General features: G+C 32.6%; 1 protein-coding gene across 1 annotated transcript in view; it reads right to left on the bottom strand.

Annotated features, from left to right (window-relative positions):
- CARPB (Carbonic anhydrase-related protein B) overlaps positions 1–19,597 on the bottom strand; it is a 247,336-nt gene that overhangs the window by 126,043 nt on the left and 101,696 nt on the right. Inside the window, exons 3-4 of the mRNA XM_088230088.1 lie at positions 16,668–16,804; positions 3,429–3,620 (exon numbers count right to left, since the gene is read on the bottom strand). Of these exons, the coding sequence (XP_088086214.1) occupies positions 3,429–3,620; positions 16,668–16,804 (329 nt within the window). The remainder of the gene's footprint in view (positions 1–3,428; positions 3,621–16,667; positions 16,805–19,597) is intronic.

Raw genomic sequence — 19,597 nt, 5'->3', positions numbered from 1 at the left:
TCTTTTTTGTTTTCTCTTAAACATTTTACTTGTTTTATATTGTTTATATCCGTTTATGCTATTCGTCATATTGTTTTTCTGATTTTTTATGGTTATATGGCTGTTGGGTAAAGCACTACCCTCCCAATCGAGCTGGAATAAAATAACTATTATAATTGTATTATTATTAAATATACATACGACTTTTATGAAATTAAGAAAAAATTACAGTGCGATTATAGTATATCTACGACTTTATTTCATTAAAAGATATGAAAACATTAGTAAAACCCTGAAATTCAGTTTAAACACTCTTCTAAAAAATGTGATTATGTGTCGGTTAAGGTTTTTATAACAAAGTTTTCAATTAACGAACAAGTAAGAAAACAACAACTGATAATGATGCATCTGTTAAAAACTATAAATGTTATCAATCATATAAAAAAAAGTTGTATTTTCATTCATGTTAACAATAGTGTTTCGCTTTTGACCTAATAAAACTCAGCCGAAATCAAGTGGGGTTTATCACTAACGCCCGTCCAGAGCACTGCAGATTGAACAAACACCTCGCTAGAATAAAGCTTTCCGAAACGTTTAGATGTAGGTTCTGCAGTGCAGATGAGGAAACACATATACACATTTTTTGTTAATGTGATGCTTTTCATCATAAAAGGAGCCTCATCCTCATCCTCAGAAGGATGTTAAAGAGCTCGTCCCCTACCAAATAGCCTGATACCTTACAGATCTGGGCTTGGAGGGTGAGCTTTAGCAGAATGCAAACTCTCGCCTTCCACACAGTAACCAAGCTGTTTTTTGACCTGGGCTTGTAGGACGAGAACTATTCAAGGGGACTCGTCACAATAGATCTTCACAGGTCACAGTGACGTCAGGAGCTTGCATAGGACTGACCCCCACCTCTAAGAATAAGAATAGGAATTAGAATAATAATATGCTAACAATACTAATATTTAGAACACTAGGTACATAAGAAAGCAGTTTGTTTATTTGTGTCTAACGGGCATATTTGGATTATTTTATCACTTTTACGATATTGGAATTTAATATCAATATAAGAATTAAGTCAATCGAGACCGACCGTTATATTTATTTTCACATTCTGTAACTAAAATCAATGTTCGATATACCTTAAAAGCGTATTAATAAAAACGTAAACAAAGGGTTTTTTTTATAACTTATTAGCGGAGCAAGCCAAACCTTAATGAACAGGGTATATTATGTTCCCTGGGGGGTTCGGTTTGCTTACCCTAACAATTTGTTGGAATTCCAGGGCCGGCAGTTTTTACAGGAGAAAGGGTTAACTGGAGGCCCTCGGGCAATCCTTTAATTGTACCTTATCCTATCACCCTCAGCCCACTCCACCCACCACCCCGTGTCTTTACCAATGAAGAGGTGTTACCTTATTAAGGGAACCACACAAACTTGGATTAGAACTAATAAAGCGATGTAATTACTATTTTATGACTCCGTTTCCCCTTGTAAATGGTAATCAACTTAAGTTATTAATTTAATAATAATTAACGGGTTTTCTCCAACCAGAATTGTAGTTCAATTGCATTACCTATTTTTAAGCAATATTATTAATAATAATATGCATGTGTACTGTAAATGCTTTGAATACAATGCAACTCAATTTTTTATTACGATTATTTTAGATGCTTTACGTTAAACATATGTATTTTTTATTTATTTGCCGTGTTTTGATTTCGTAGTTAGTAGCTTTTCAGGCTTCAATCGTAAGTTCAAGATTTAATTTGCCGGTGTAAAACAATTTTAAATTTTCAATTATTTATGCAATAAAAGCTAAAAAAATATACACTTAATGGGTATTATTACTTTTACCCGAAAAAACGTGTGTTTTACGATAGACATACAAATATAATTAATTACATTACTTATAATTTTAATATAATTTATTTTTATAAGAACACGTTTTGTAAAAAAAACGTGTTGTTTGACACGATTGTTGTGTTTGTAGACTTTAAAAAGTATTTTTTTTGGAAAATACATGTCTTTCTCCAGTTTTTATCCTGGAAATTGGTTTGCAGAAAGAAACTGCATCTCTCCTTCCACTGATTCTCATCAGCTCTGTATAGGATGCACAATCCATATTGTGGCATATTAATTTGGTTCAGTTACTCTTTGCGAGGACGCCCTCTGCAAATTCATATCTCAAGCATTACCTTTAGTTTGTTGTGCGGGAGATCCTCATTTTGCAGCATAAACCTAGCCGTTTAGCATGGTTTCTTCGATCCTGCTGAAATCATCGTCATTTGTAATGTATCTCCAGAAAATTCTTAGGATTTGTCTATAGGTCCACATCTCGAAAGCCTAAAAATATTTTTCGTTCTATTTTGCCTATGCACCATGTCTCGCAACCTTACATCAAAACACTCCGCACTTTCGTTTTGACTAATTGCTTGCGGAGTTTTGATTGTTGGATTCGAAAATCTTTGATTTCTTATTGAAGGTGAATTTTACTAGGTGGACGCGATCGTCAACTCATATTTTTGTAACGCCAGTCCATTTAATTTTGATTCCAAGAAAGACATTTTTTTTGTGTTCTTAATAGCACTCCTAGCATTTGTGTGTTGGTATTAGCCACTGTCTACTGTTACCACTTTTGTTTTGTGACCATGTTTATTTTTGTGTTGATTGTTTCATTTTTATTTACGACATTATCCATAGTTTCGAAGATTTCTTTGAGTTTTTCTTTGCTATCTCTATCATTGTAAATTGACCCATTTCTTCCCATACTTCGTCTATCGCACTTTGAATATACTTAATAAAAATAAATTAACATCCATAAAATCATAATGTACAAACTAGAATTAATTTATATGCTCTACCCCTGAATTTCAAATCGGATGGAAACAAAAATCCAATTTACGTTTTTACATAGTCCCCTTAAACTTAAATGGATTTTTTTTAGCGATGCTTCAACATTTCTATAGCTTCCTGGTAGAACTTTTGTCTGACCTCTGCCAACCACTCATCTACACACCGCAACTCACGCTTCAGCACACAAGGCGTTAGTGTTATTGGCCACTATTTATTTAGCTAAATTTAAAGTGGTTGAACAAATCTCTGTTCTTTCTAAAATCAGCAATATTTTTATAGTAACGGCCTACTATTCCTGAAACTCAAAGAACATTTGCGTTAAAAAATATAATTTTTCTCCACAATGAGGTCGTGTGCTGTGTAGATGAGTGATCGTCAGGAGTCGGAAAAATGTAGTACCAGGAAGCTAAAGATATGTAAGAACATCGCTGGAAGAAGTGCACACAAGTGTATAGGGATTATATCGAAAAATAACTTTTAAAAACCTTTTTATATCCACTTCAAAATAGGTCAGAGGTGGATCATATCAATAAGCCCTCGTACATATATACATATTGTGTAAAAGTGTGAATGTTCGTGTTTTGGCTTACCTCTGCCGGGAAGGCATACCCGTTGATGCTGTGCTCGGAGCCGAACTGATCGTGCAGGCCGTAGTGGACGTGGATCTCGTGGAACTGGTACTTGTAGGACAGGGGACCCCCAGTGATGTTGATATGGTGGCGGGTGTCATTCTCCACTGTGAATATCACGGAGTGACCAGTGTTGGATATCATTCCATTTATCTGAAATAACAAGTTATAAATATTCATCGTCTTCTCATTGTTAAAATGTTTTCTGATTAGAAGTGTATTTTTTAATTTAATGTATTTTGTAAGCAGATACAAAATATTATATAAAAAAAATATATTTGGACGAAATAAGGTCCCTGATCATTACCCGAAACATGGTCGACACGATTTGTTTTAGATAGTTTGTATTATGATGACAGTTTACAATGCGATTACAGTTGTTAAAGCCTAAAATTAACTTAAAAGACACCAACACCAAGAAGGTAAGTAAAAATTGACAGCTTAAATGACGGAGTATTTTAATTTTAATTTTACTTATCATTTAACAGATGTACAGTAGTGGGCCGATGATGTATTAAGTTTTTAATTTTTTTAGACATCATTGATATAATCACATCATTGATTTAGACATGGTTGATATGAAATATTATTTAAGAAGGGTGTTTTTTCACTTGAATATTTCATAGTCCCTAGACTGGTACCTGAAGCGTAAGACTGATCACCTTACCTTCATGCAACAAAAATTACCAAAATACGCTGCAATTGGTGTACCAATGCAGTGCCCTATGCACCATCAGGTTCAGAAAGGGAATGATGATGATGTATCGGTACACCGAGCGCGTTTTTGTTGCACAAAGGTAAGTGCCAATCCACTGGCTATTAAAAGTTCTAGTGTAGTTTTTCAAAACAAACATATTATGTCAACCATGTCAGGAATCGAATTTGAGACCTCTCGTATGATAGGCAATCACGCTGGCCGTTTTTCGACCACAAAGTGATTTTTTGACCAAAAACTTCTATGTTTCCTGTTCTTAATTTGGTTTCTGGATAATTTATGTGCCCTTTCGTTGGTTATTAAAATTCTACGGGAATTAATTAGATTTAGCCGGGTATTTGTACAGAAAAATAAGACACACTCAATTTGTATTATTCTGTGTTAAAAAAGAGAATTCGTTCAATTATCGGGGAAAAAGCTTTGATTTTCTCGTACGTTTTTCTAAGCGACTCCTTAATTCTGTTTCATTGTGGCCAGAGTTTCGTACTTTGTACAATCCTTGATGGGTGATGTAGTTAATGTAAGCGGTTCGCCCCCGCTCCGACCCTCGCTGCCCGTTCCCCGCTCGCGACCCCCGCCGAGGTATTCCCAGTGCAGCCATAAAGAGTAAATCACCGGCGACATGGCGGAGGTTTCGTTTACCTCAACTCGCGAAGAACAAAGAAAAGTCGCATCTCCAGCAACCTCTTAGCGAGAAGAAATCAATCTCAAGCTACCTTCACCCTAATTATACACGGTAATTCTTTTACTAGCACCCAAATACGAACCCAGAAGCGGGATGAGATCTACCTTTAAACCGTTAATGACAATTTATTTAAGAATATACTTTATTCACATTAAAAAAATCGTACAATTACACCTTTATTAAAATAATAAACTACGGTGTGTGCTTAACTTTTGAAAGAAATTGTTTCTTATTATAGAAAATTGATGTATACACATAGTTTTAAAAGAAATCATTTAACGAAAAAATTTTTACCGAAATCGCGATCATCTAAAATAAAACAAAAAAAAATGATTTTTGGAAAGTATAAAATTAAGTGCATGATTATTTTTAAAAGAGTTAAACATGATTTTAACTTTAGATTTGTTGCAACAGAGAGGTAAAACATTTTTGAGAAGGGATTATGGTAGTTGAGGCATTTACAGAACCTTGTGTCATTTGCTGCTTTAAGTAGCCAATTTACACACTGTGTAACATTCACGTCTATGTTTGAACATTAATATTTCAGCAATTTTTCCATTTGTTGACTTTTGTGAAGTAATAGAGCTGAAACCTTTATCATGTTACTCAGTGTGTAAAGTGGCCACTTAAACCAGTCAATGACAGGTTACAAGCCCTGTAAACACCCAGACTCCCGTATTTTCTGCTCAAAAACGTTGATGATTGCAACCCTTTTAAAAAGAGAAGTAACACCATATAAAATCAAACCTCTGCTCTGGTCTGTTTTGATAAGTACTCATACGTTTCATTTTTTGTAAAATAATAAAAATTAGAACAAATTTCAGCAAAATTCACACGTTATTAAAATTGTCATTGTGTTCTGATAAAAAATAATATTGTATAATTTCCCTGATCTGGTATATAAACCGTAAGCCTAATATCTTATGTAATGAGACGGGTTGCAGTCCCGTGGGTAATGTCGCGAACTCCTAAGCAGGAGGTCTGATGCTTGAATCCTGCCCTATCACAACTTGTTTCCCATTTTCTTACACGGTTATTTATTTTTTATTTACATAAAAATGTTTATTGTACATTATTTAAGACACGGAATTAAAAGTCCCGTGTTGAGATGGGACTAAAATTAACCACTAAACGATAGTGGCTTTAAAATTGAAATATTTGTGCAAATCAGAAGAAAGCTAGTATTTGGTTTTTTATAAATATAATAGTAATTCTCTTCAATTGATTGACTAATAAGTTTCATTTTATCAGTTTTACATCATAGCCAAACTAAACTAAAATATTTTTTAAATTTAAGTTATTTATTGACAATTATTGATGGAATCCAATTGTAATGATGTAATAACTTATATTTACAAATAAGTTATTAATTTGAAAATTACTTGGTACACTTCCACTTATTTATTTTGACCAATTAGCGCTTTCACCCTCTAATGGGCCCTCTAACCAGTCTGAAGATGTCCATTAGAGGGTGAAAGCGATAATTGGTCAAAATAAATATGTGGAAGTGTTCCAAGTATTTTTAAAATTATAACTTATATGTAAATATAAGTTATTACATCATTAAACTAAAACAAGTTTAATTAAAACTCTTAGCTGTAAAAACAAAAAAAAAGACATTAAAGTTTATTAAGTCTACCATATTACAACAGGGATGTGAAATACCTTAAATAAGGGAATATGGAAGTCTAGGCATTTACAGGGCTTATGACCTGTCATTGGCAGGTTTATTTGAGGTGTTCTCCATCCCTGTTGTAATTTGATAATCCTAATGACTCCCGAGGGGGTGAAATCCAGTCTTTTGTCTACAAACATTTCGACAAACTCAAATATTATAATGAAACCAACTGGTCCAAGAAAAAGTTTAAAAATTGGAACATTGTTTTCAGGCGTTGCCTTGTTTGTGAAATAATTCAGTCAGATGATTATCTTCACAACAATAAAGGTTTCAACTTTTTAACTTCACTAAGATCAGCAAATGGAAGAATTGAAGAAATATGGAACTTCAAATATAGGCAAAATGGTGAATGTTACACAGTGTGTAAAGTGGCCATTTAAATCAGCCAGTGACAGGTCATAAGCCCTGTAAATGCCTAAACTTCCATATTCCCCTATTTAAGGTTCTCTCCATCCCTGTTGTAATTTGTTTATCTTAATGACTCCCGAGGGGGTTAAATCCTGTCTTTTGTCTACAAACATTTGGGCAAACTCAAATATTGTTTACTTAATCAATTTTTTTCTAATTTGCTTTTATTATTTATTCCAACAATCTAGGTATATTTTTTATTTTCTTCGGCCATGTAGAAATCTGATGTAATGTCGCTATATTGGCTTTATCTGTTATACGTTTTTACTGTGAAACGCTGCTTTATCGACAACGCGGAACGCTGTAAAATTAAAAAAATTAAGGGATTACATTTTCGTTGCATGAATAAAAATAATAATAAAAATAAAATAATGATTGAGGTGCAAATACACCACAATATAGTTGAGGGTAAGGGTAGGGAGAGAGGAAATTAACAGTCATCACTTGGAAGCAATCACTCTGACTGATACAACAACCAATTTTCAGTGATTTAAATTGGAAACGTCTTGGCTCCCCGGGGCTGGAGTGAGATTATTAGTGCCATGCTACTTGTTGACGGATTTCCTATCACCGCCATCCGCGGGCGAGTGTTAATGTCTCTGCTCGCCTAGTCATGTTCCCGGAGGTTCTACCCGGAGGGGTTCCTCATACATCCTGAGGACGTGTTAGGTTAGTGGCTAGTGTCTCAGACCCACGGCTGAAAGGTCCGTAGTTTGAATCTTACTCTACCCAAACTTGATTCCCATTTTTATAATAGTGAGTTATTTACAACTCGTTGAAAATAGCCGTCAAAATTAAACATTTGGGTAAATCATAAGAACGCAAACATTTTTTTTTTACAATAAAAATATAAATGTATACATATATATGTATATATATATATATATAAAGTACAATATTTTAAGTAAGCTTGGCTGACCTTGTGTAAAAAACTGTATGTATTTATGTTTGTTTTCTTTTGTTTTTTATATCATAACATGCAAGTACAAGTGATGTTAAAGATTTTTATACATATTCATAGCGTTTTTTAATATTATAAAATATAACTGGATGATAAAAAAAAGTAGTGGGAGTGGGAGTAGTGGGTATTGAGGAAGATTAGGGTTGGAAATGCGTAAAAGCGGATGATTGATGATTGCACGCCCATTATGTAATAGTTTAAATTAAAATCAGTTATAAATAATAATAATAATACATTTTTGTAACAGTAAAATGGCTACAGAGAGCAGAGCCAATTCTACCATATAAAACACATTTATTTTATTAATTTTATATTTAAAGCACTCAATTAATAATTGCAAGCAATGAAATATCTCAGCTGATAGAGTCCCTAAGTACTCTATAATATCAGTGGGTGGAGGTGGGTTTTATCCCCTTAATACTTTTAAATAACGAACGAAACACAGAAACCATTTGTCATTTTTATGGATATTACTACAACGTTAGTGAGATAGATTGACCCAAAGCTTTGCTTAAGTATTATTGTACTGTTAAACCAACTTAATTTTGTTTAACTAATAAAAGGAAATGAAAGTTTTTAAAATAATTTTATTGGCGTAACTGACAAAAACTGAATACGTCTATGACTTTGTCTGAAACCATTTCTCGAGAAATTCAATGATTCTCAGTTGACACGATTAGGAGGAATACGGACCAAATCATCACGTTTATATAGTGTTTGGACAAAGTCAAACGTTATTTTCAAAAAACGGTTGTCATTTTGTTATTCTTTATTTACGTTTACTTTAATGCCATCAAGTGTATAGGCTGGGTGCAGTAGAAATTGAGCACTCTAAATCTAATGGTCAAAATATCCCCACCATAAATATGACACTTTTTTCTGTGTTTTTTCCTCAAATGAATGCATTCGATTTATTTATTTTTGACCATTAGATTTAAAATGTCCAATTATTTTGTCATGTCCAATTACTATAGCTCTCACTCTAAATTATGAGAGAAAGAAATTGTTTTAAATGAACTAAAACTAACTCTTTTGTTGCATAGTGATGGAAAAACGTATTTTTTAGTTTTTTTTATTAATTTATATTAAACCTATACGGCTTAACATATTTTAAATAATACAAAGTTGAATATACGTTCATACATTGGTTTTTATAGATGAAATACATCATCGAATTGCAATATGTATTTATGTGCGTAAAAATGACTCATTATTTATTATATTGATAAGTATTGTGCTTTTTAAAAAAAATATTTTATATTTGAAAATGTATTTATCAACACTGACGGATTATTAAATTCATTTTACAAAAATAATGTTTAATTTTTTATTCATACTTTGTCGTTGATAACTATATTTATTACATCTTTTGAAAAGTTTTATTTGTCTTTTTTAGTTTTGTCTGGTATATATAGTTTATGGTTTATTGTGTTATACTTCAGTCCCCGGTTTATTAGTCTCGACTGTCCTTGACTCGTTTAAGAAGGTTGTATTATATGATATTTTTCTGATATTCTCGTAATGTGGCCATGTTTACTACAATTTTTTTCAAGTTAAAATTCTTCATCTACAATTAAATCAGTAGCTAATTTATTAATACATTTAAAGGATTCTAGTTTTAAAAGTTGAGTTCTTTTGAATAAATTAGTTTGTTTAATGAGTTTTTTATTTGTTGTTAGATAAGGAGGTCATACACTAACTTCAATATTTTATTTTGCTGCCTTTGTAGTATGTTTATGTCATTTTGATTTTCTGTTCCTGCTATGTTGCATAAAGCATATTTTAGTTTTAATATAGGCTTTGTACATTAGAATTTTTCCCGTTTTTAGAACAAAGTTATTGATTTTAAATAAAATACTCGAAAATGTCGCCACTTTGCTAATTAAACTGTTGATATAAATTTCCCATATCAATTGTCTGTCTAATATAAGTCCTTTTTTTAAAAAATTTTCTTATTTTTAATAGTGATCAATGAATGATAATATTTTTCATTGTTTCGCCAAAAAATGTCAGGTTTATGTTTATGTAGTGACTAGAATTTTTTACTTCTCAGTGAATAACTGACAAAATTTAAAAATAGAATCATGACGTTCTTGGGCAATTAAGTTGAGATAAATATCTTATACAAGATTTTCTAGGGATTCCGCTACTTTCAAACATTTATCGAATCCAAGAATAAGATTATCTAATTACAGTTTTACGTGAAATTAAATTATTAAAGCATGTTAAAACTACATTTATCTCAAATTGCGTTTGCACTAAAAGATGTGATATTATTTGAAATAATGGTTTTTCCGAAGACCTTATCACGGAATATTCAATATATTGTTTATTTATCCCATTTACTGTAAGTATGTGATAAAGATATAAAATGACTTCCGTATAGGAAATATAATATTGTATTCTTTTAACTTTTTAAGGCAGATAAAAAAAAATGTAGCTGTCGTAGAAGAACATATTTTAAAAAACACTAAATATGAAGTAAGATAGCCACGAACACAAAATGAAAACGACGCAAGCACTAACACGAGAGTCTCTCGATGTGACATCAGGATATGACGGTTCAGCGGGTAGAATGTGGAGGAACAGTCTCATGTTTAGGCGGAGGAAGGCGTTCGAGAGCGCGAAAAATAGTATTTCATCTAATGTATGAGAGTAGTATATCGGCAGATTCTCCCATCAACAGAATAAGCAAAGCGTAAACAGTCAAATAGCGCCTTAATCCGCTTCTGTTCCGAGCAAATCTGTTAAAGGCATTCGCCTAAGGGCTGTCTTACGCCGCACCGCGCTAGAGTGACAGTGCCGTAGTGGAAACGAGTTTTAAGGAAGACTGAATGATAATTGTATTTTACGAAAAAGGGGTCACGAACCCCATTAACCGCGATGTAAAGAAAATGAACGATTTCTAGGCTAATGTTTGAATTAAGATGATGAAATTCACTTGATTTCTGAACTTTGAGAGTAATTGATTGAGAAAAATATTAGGTGTAATGTTTTTAAATTTCGTTACAAATATTTAAGTAGATGAAAGTACAGAGCAGCCTCCATAACAAATGTTACGAAGGTGATGCGGTCAACCTGGCTTCGACACTTGCGCGATGCGCATGCCTCAGAAAGACCATGACTCAAACTGCCTCTTCTTTACACCCGGGTAAATTGTCGAAGAAAATTATTCGGAAGTATTCGGGGGAAATAACGAAAGATTGACATTGGGAGAGGCAAAAGGAACGGTCGGTGATAGATAGGTTCTCATGTAGGCAAACGTGATATCTATTTTTATTTTTAATTAGAAGCTAATGTAGAGAGTTTTTTGAACATTTATTTAATTCTCTCTAAACTGCAACAGCAGTTTTTTTTGTAATGATTTTTCTCTTGAAATATTTAAGTAACACAGCTTACCCACCACATACCGCACACTGCATCTGAGGATATAAGTCTCCTTGGCGGTGCCCACATACGCGGAAAATTTGCTCGTTGTCAAATGAAAAAAGCTGCCCGAAGGAGCTCTTTGAAATATGGTAGCCTTAGCATCTTTGTGCTGAAAGAAAGTAATCCAGAAGTACATAATATGTAATTCATTGGATTGAGAAGAGAGGGAAGTGAATTCTTCACTGACTAGGATTAAATTGATTGGACATGATCAATTCGCCGAAATGATTACAAAACTTTTTAAAGGCCTTGAAATTTTTTTAAGAATCCACTGTATACCCGACAGAACCTATAACAGGGCCATGGGTAGTAGCGAGAAGCTCCATTCGGGTTATCATAAAGAAGGGGAAAGGGACAAGACCACAGGATGTGTTCAGAAGATTGGTTAGGATATCTGCAGCAGCACGAAGGGGAGTCAATAACATTAAAAACAAATAATTTTTGATTAAACTAACCATGACCTGATAAAAACTGCGTAGTCCAGTGATCGGGGATAACCCAAGAAGATTCTAAGCGCTGACGGATTGAAGGAAAAAAAAAGGTAATCCTCCCTGAAGGGGAAGATTCCCATCGCGATTGCCAAGCATTGAGAAGAGCATTTAAAGTCATTAAGTAACACAATATAATCTATACATGAAAAAAAACCTTAAATATATTATATTAACAAACCAAATAATATATAAGTAAATCAAGTCTTTTTTGATACCGAAACACAAAAAAAATATAAATCAAAAACTTCTTAAATTATTATGAAAATAAAACTTTGTTATCAGTGTTACACAATTTTATTCTTTTACAAGAACACAACTATAGTTTCGGGAGAGCACTCCTCCCATCGACGGGTGATATAAAACTAATATAATAAACACAGAATATTGTTCACAATGTAATCGAATATAAACAAAAAATAAACAGATTAATCAGTGAAACTTAGAGCAGGGGGTTTTTATTCTTATCTGAAAAAAACCCCCTGCTCTAAGTTTCACTGATTAATCTGTTTATTTTTTGTTTATATTCGATGACATTGTGAACAATATTCTGTGTTTATTATATTAGTTTTATATCACCCGTCGATGGGAGGAGTGCTCTCCCGAAACTATAGTTGTGTTCTTGTAAAAGAATAAAATTGTGTAACACTGATAACAAAGTTTTATTTTCATAATAATTTATAATGAAGTGTCACGAAGTGAATGCCGATTCAATTAAAAATACAAACACTTCTTTTTTAAAGACGTTTTTAAACTGATTGGTTTTCTTTTTTTCTCTTTTTTTACACATTTAACTTAGAATTAAGGAAAAAGATTTTTAAAACAAAGTAAACTCTATTTTTATTTATTTCACTTTCCTTTATTTCATCTGCTAGTCTATTAACTATGCGTGGGAGAATAGGTATATGCCGTGCGTCCTCCACCCGTTCGTGTTGAGACACGCATAAAAACGTTTTTAACACCGAAATGGCTCTAAAACGAAGAAGACCTGTGAAATATTTATTTTGTTCAATCACTTACGGTGGTAGTAGTGGCTAATGATGATTATTAGTACGCCACTGGAAAGTGCTAAGAATGATTACGACGGTAGATGGCCCGCTGAGAAAGAGACAACCTGCTAACCTTATCCATACGTTTACCGTTTGATAAACATCGTCTGACTCGTTTGGAGCGTCGCACATTGAATTAGGGCCGGATGTGTACACACGTGGGGAGGTGGTGTGATGGTGCCTCGCTGTAGGGGAGGGGGGGTGGGGAGGAAAGAGGTGCTTCCTTGATTTTGTGTGCTTTCAATTTTCGCGTTCAAAGGTACGATTAACTTTATCGACATTTATTTTACAAAGAAAACAGCTTAAATTGTGTGAAAACTACATAACATTTTTTCGGAAATTTTTTCCGCATAATAAATTGATTGCATACCAATATCACATCAAAAATCTAAGAGTATATACATCTACTCTAAGTCGAAAATACATATTTTTCGAAAAAAATAATCTAAATAAAAGACTTTCAATTCTAAACGTGACTTTAAACACACTTACTTATGTAAACAACTTTATAAAAAATTCTAATAAAAAATATTTTGAAATGGTTTAATAATCACAGGAATTTTATTAAAGGAAAAATTGATAAACGAATGAAATGTTAACGTGTAAAAAAAGTATGTCCTGTTTTTGATTTTAATATATAAAGTTTATTTCAATCGTATTAAATCATAAACTTTGTGAACTCATAAAATTCTTCGGATAAAACGAAAGAGTCATTTGCAGTTTTCTCGGTGAGCATAATCAAGGTGTAAAGCGTCGCCCATGCTGGTTATATATAAGTTATAAATAGAAATGTACCCTTGGTGTTTAAACTTGAAACTTTTTATGAAATAGAGTTGACAATTAAGTCATTTTGGCAGTTAATTATTATTTTTTTTATTTGTTTATTTTTCCATACATATATTATTTACACAGAAATATAATTACAAAAATACATCTTAAAATTAAGCTATAACATAAACTGTAAAAAAATGCCCACAAAGACTTCAGCGTCTGAGCGTGGGCCATTCCTTTTTTAATTATTAAAAAGTTTATAGCAAATGAATATGGTATGAAACGACCACGAAAAGACAAGACATCAACAATTTATTGATTATTCATTTTAATTTTAGACATTTTATTCTATTCAAAAAATAATTTTGCTTTACTATTATTATTTTGTTAGTATTATTTTATTTTATTCGACTGAATCCTATTGTAAAACTCGTGTAAAAACTTATATTTGGACATAAGTAATAAATTCAAAATACTTGTACATGACAATAAAACAATATATATATATTCTTAATGAAATCATCCCTTACTGTACACCATCAACACAAACACGCGTATTCTTTAACTTGTCATTTAAGTTGAAAGGGATATTATTGTATCTCTTTCAACTTAAGATAATATTTTTTATGTATAAATGATCAAAAGACTTTATTATATTTACCAGTCTGAAGACGCTAGTTAGTGGGTGAAAGCACTTATTCATCATTATCATTCCCTTTCCGCACCTAACGGTGCATAGGGCACTGCATTGATACACCAATTGTAGCGTTTTTTTTTATTTTTGTTACCTTAAGGTAAGATGATCGTTTTTACGCATCGGGTACCAGTCCAGGGACTATGCAATATTTGAATGAAAACAGCCCTTTAAATAAATATTTCATATCAACCATTTCGGGAATCGAACCCGAGGTCTCTCGCATGGTAAGCAAACGCGGTGACCATTACACCACGAGGCCGATACCAACAGAAAAGCACTGATTGGTCAAGTATTTTTTGTTTTATAAATTAAAATTATGTTATTAAAGGCTTTTCATAATTTGGTTAAACACCTTAATTCTAAGAGTCGTACAAATGCAATGTTTTTTTTTTAAATAAATATTTTTGCCGTTTAATCGTTTTTTTGTTAAAGATAAAATTTGAATTTATATAAATAGTTTTGTTGTTTTTTAATGATACTTCTTGATAAAACTCCATGGTTAACGATTTTGTTGAATTATAAATAAAGTTATCAATAAAACTTCTTGGTTCAGTTTTAATTTTTTATTATTTTGACCAATGGGTGCTTTTAACAGTAGGCATCTTCTAGACTGGTGATTGTCCAGTCTTGAAGATGCCTACTAATGCGAAATCGCTCGTTTGTATAAATAGTTGTTGTAAAAAGTAATATATATTTTTTGTAATCGATACCAATGTGATCGTAAATATTTCGTTTAGTTATTAAATAATGGTATCATAATATTTTTGCACTCCCCAACTTAAAGATAAAAAAATAAATATAAATTGGATTAGCGTAAGAAAAAGGAGAAAGATAAATAGAAAATCAATATAGAGAAACAAGGCCACCCCAATCATAGTACACGCAATTGAGGATGTCAACAAATTATCCGAGAAATTAGTTATCGGCGATAAAAAATGTGGTAGAAATACTTTCTCGTCAGTAACTAAATATTGATATAATTACGTTTAACGGATGTACGAAATTAATTGATAACCGGTAAAGCTACTGTTAAATAAAAACCACGAACAAGGAAATCGAGAAGAATAAAGTCCGTTTCGTTACTTCGCGGCCGACGCCTTTGCCAACCTTGCTCGAGGTGCCGATTTGATTCTCAGCAAGCTCAACTTGAAATATTTTGTTTTTTCAATTGAAATAATTTTCCTGTGACCGATGGTTGAGATATTGAGCATTAAGTTTAACAATGCAGTACCCTATACAAAATCAGGTGAACAAAAGGGTTAAATTATTCAAAAAAATATAATTAAAAAAATATTACGTACTTGTAAAATGTATTCCTCAAAATGTATGTGTGTAATTATGTATGTATTTTGCAAAAATATTTTCAAATTGTCGTTCGGGCGTTCAAGTTATAACTGATACTCGGTCGGTAAATCCATTAATTTTTGATATTCAGAGTAAAATTAAGCATCTAAAAATAAGAGAGATGATCATTCAAATATGCTGGATAAGAGGACATGCTAGTATCGTAGGAAATGAGAGAGGGGATGAACGAGCAAGAGCCGCAACTTGTAAAAGAACGGCACCTTTCTTCTCAGAATTTCCCCTCAGCTTTGCTTAACGCTGTATAAAACAAAACACGCAGCAGCGTTAAGAGGATCATTACCGCACTTCTTCAAAAGGTAAAATCTCTAAAATGTTTTTCCCAACGCCGCCGCCGGTTGATGCAGCAAACTTCTGTTATCATCACCAAAGTACTTTCAAAACGACCCAAATTTTTACCGGACACGGAGCTATGAGAAGTTATCTAAATAAGTTTAAATTAAGGAATGATGACTATTGTCCATGCAATGATATTTCTTCACAGAATATTGAACATCTGTTATTTCAGTGCCCATTTTTCAGTTAACAACGCCATAATCTTGAAGCAAAATGCAGGAAAGATAGAATATCCGAACTGATATCCACACTGTAGTTAAAAGTAGTTATCACACGCCATTGTTCTTGAACTTTGCAACAATGGTTATTGGACTCATAAAGGTAATAAACCAAAATCAGTGATCAAACATCCCATTTCCAAGACAAACAAAAGCAATTTTTTTTCCGAGTATCTTAGCCTTGTACATGACACGTAAGGCTACTAAATACAGCTAAATACGGCTACTAAATAAAATCGTGTACAATAACATATCTTTAAAACACATAATAAATAAACCAAGATATTAGTTTACTTTTCTATGACTCGTGTAACAATTTTCGTAAAGATGCGGGGATCAGTCTTTGATCCGTTCTCGGTGTAAAATATGCTGCGAATCGCCGGCGCTCCACCTGACCACTTACCCGGTGCTTGTCAATATGTATGAGTCGCAGGTTGGGGTCAAACAGCAACTTGGCGGGGTCCAGGTTGACCGGAGACTGCCTTCGCCCCTTGTTACACAGACTCCACTCTGGATTGATTAACCCCCAAAACGCCGGTCCTGGAACAACAAAAACAACATCTTGAAAAAGAGATTTTTATAGAACGTTTAAAAATGGTTTTTTTCATTGTTGTTCATTTTCCTTGAATCTGTTTTATAAAATTACATTTAAAGCGCTTTTTTTTTATTACATAATAAAAATAAAAATTAAAACGCTTTTATTGAAAACGATCATTATTTATGTAATAACCGACAGGTTTCGGCGATACACTTCTCCTTATAAAGCCACGTATGATTAAGAATTGTGGAACTGACTCGAAAATCAATGTCCACAATCATCAGCCAACTACAAGTCGTTAGCCCTGTAAATGCCTAGACTTCCAAATTACTTCTCAAAATGTTTTACCTCTCTGTTGCGACAAATTAAGATCTAAATAACTCTCGAGGGAGGAAATCTAGCCTGTATACAAACATCTAAACATACTCGAAGTATCGTTGATGCGATTATTATTTTAATTACAATAAAAAATAAATAGTTGAAAAACAAAACTAATAATGGATTTTTATACTGCACACAAAATGGGGATTTTGTAAATTACGTGAGCCAAATGATGATTTTCTCATCGTTGTTTGAAAAATCTTGCACCGCCATCGACAGTCCTTGTCCTCTCTGAGTATACCCGATGGGCTGATGGGCTGATCAGTGATCGCCGATCGGACGTCATCCCCTCGTGCGGTCCCGTCGGCTGTCACCGGCGGACGCGGGCGGGGGCGGCGGCGGGAGGCCGGGTCAATCAACTGTCACGCCACCGTCTATCTCTGATCTCTCTGATCGCCTATTGTCTACCGCTCGAGCCCTTAGCGCCCAGTCTGCCTACTTTAGATCTAACATAGGGCATTATGTATACCGTACTAATCCACGAACCCAAAATTGTTTTAGCATATTTTATTTTTACATATAAACGCTGAAAAATCTCTACGAAAATGTTATCAATTAATATTAATAATACAATAAATATATGTACGTACGAAAAAATAGCAAAATAATGTACAATAATAAGCGAGGTATATGGGATTTGTGGGAGGGATGCAAGTCCAAGAAATTAAAGGTTTAATCCGTGTTTCAATTATTTAAAAAAATAAATTTCATTTATTTTATAATTCTCCATGAGGAATGTTCCTTGTTTCGCGATCTGGCCCTAAAACAACGTGTATAAGTAAATTATTTGTTTTTTTTTATACTGTTCCTTTACTAAATAAAGAAAAGCTCTTTTGCTTGGAGAGGGAGTTTTTAATAGTACAAGTTTAGTAAAATCATTATTTTATACAATAAAATATAAAAAACACTTAATTATTTTTCATAAATCCTTTAAAGATTATCTAGTTGTTTTTATGCGAGGTGTTGCTTTAATATTATTTTTTTGGGTAATATTTTTAAAGGAACGTTATTAAAGTGATAAGTTAAATTTTGTTTTATTGTTTTCTTTGATCAACTAAATAAAGGGTTTTTAATAAAAATATTGTCTACTTTAGGAACTTTGAATAATAAATAAAGTTTTTTTGTTGAGAAGATTTTTTTTTGTATAACTTTGAGAATTGTTCTCTGTACTACTTCAAAAAAGTCCGTTGTGATATTATACGCTCCTCCCTACCCAATAAGTCAAAATTGGACTAATGATTGAACGAAAGAATAGTACATTTTTTATAGAATGCAGTGTCTGACACCAGACGCCAGTCTGACGATGTTGGTCACAACGAAACACGGTCACTGGTAAAAATTATAAATAAAAGGGAAATAAACTTAAATACGTATTTTCATCACTATGTTTTTATATAAATAAAACAAAATTAGTATACCAATATGTTTAACATATTATACTCGCAAGAGTTAAAAAAACTGATTGAGGAAAATAGGTACAAATAGAAAAATGTTTTTGTGACAATAAATAATATCAAATAATACAATTCAACAAAATTTTGAGTTTGTCCAAATTTTTGTAGACAAGGACTGGATGCAACTCCTAGACTTCTATATTACCTTCTCTTCAATGTTCTTCATCTCTGTTGTAATATGTTAATACAATTTAATTTATATTTTTTCTATTATGTATTTACTTATAAATAGATTATTACCCATTGTTTAAGACATAAGTCTCGACTCCATGGGACTAAAAGTCACGTGTTTAGTTGAAGACATACGAGTTTATCATTACGAATATTACATAGTAAGGAAACATATTTGGAACATGAAACACAGTAAATAAATACATATACTCGTATTTTTTAACAAATTCAGTTGTGACAGTTTTAACAAAAATACTGGCAGTAAAAACAATAAACAATTTAAATTCACAAAAATCAACAGACGGAAGAATTGAAGAAATTTGGATTTTCGTAAAGTGGCCACTCAAACCAGCCCATGATAAGTCATTTTCCTTTCCCTTAAATATTCTCCATCTCTCTTGTAATATGTCGACCAATTGAGGTTGATTCATTGACAAGAAGACTAAATCGATGAAAAATAAATTTGCAGTTTAAAGATAATAGCGTTAAGATATTAATTAATAATACTAAGATGAAAATACTCTGTAGCTTTTTGCTGAGGTAAAACAAATAAGTGAGACCAGTGATGGACATTATAATGTATTGAATATTAAAAGCGGTTTAATTGTTTATATTCCAAAACCACTTACCGACTTTTATATCTTCCGGTTTCGAGATGTAAACGTCTCTTCGCCAGGACACTCACTTCACCAACATGCAAATATTAAATATATTTTCATCTTTACATCGTAAATACTATGTTTACTACGGTTATGGTAAAGGCGAAAGTGTATTTCAGTATTTGCATGT

The sequence above is a fragment of the Micrasema longulum genome, unplaced genomic scaffold (assembly GCF_059751315.1).
Source record: "Micrasema longulum isolate JH-2025_06_02 unplaced genomic scaffold, ASM5975131v1 h1tg000729l, whole genome shotgun sequence".
Taxonomy (NCBI): domain Eukaryota; kingdom Metazoa; phylum Arthropoda; class Insecta; order Trichoptera; family Brachycentridae; genus Micrasema; species Micrasema longulum.
The sequence above is the reverse complement of the archived record's forward strand: the minus strand, read 5'-3'. Positions and strand labels throughout refer to the sequence as shown.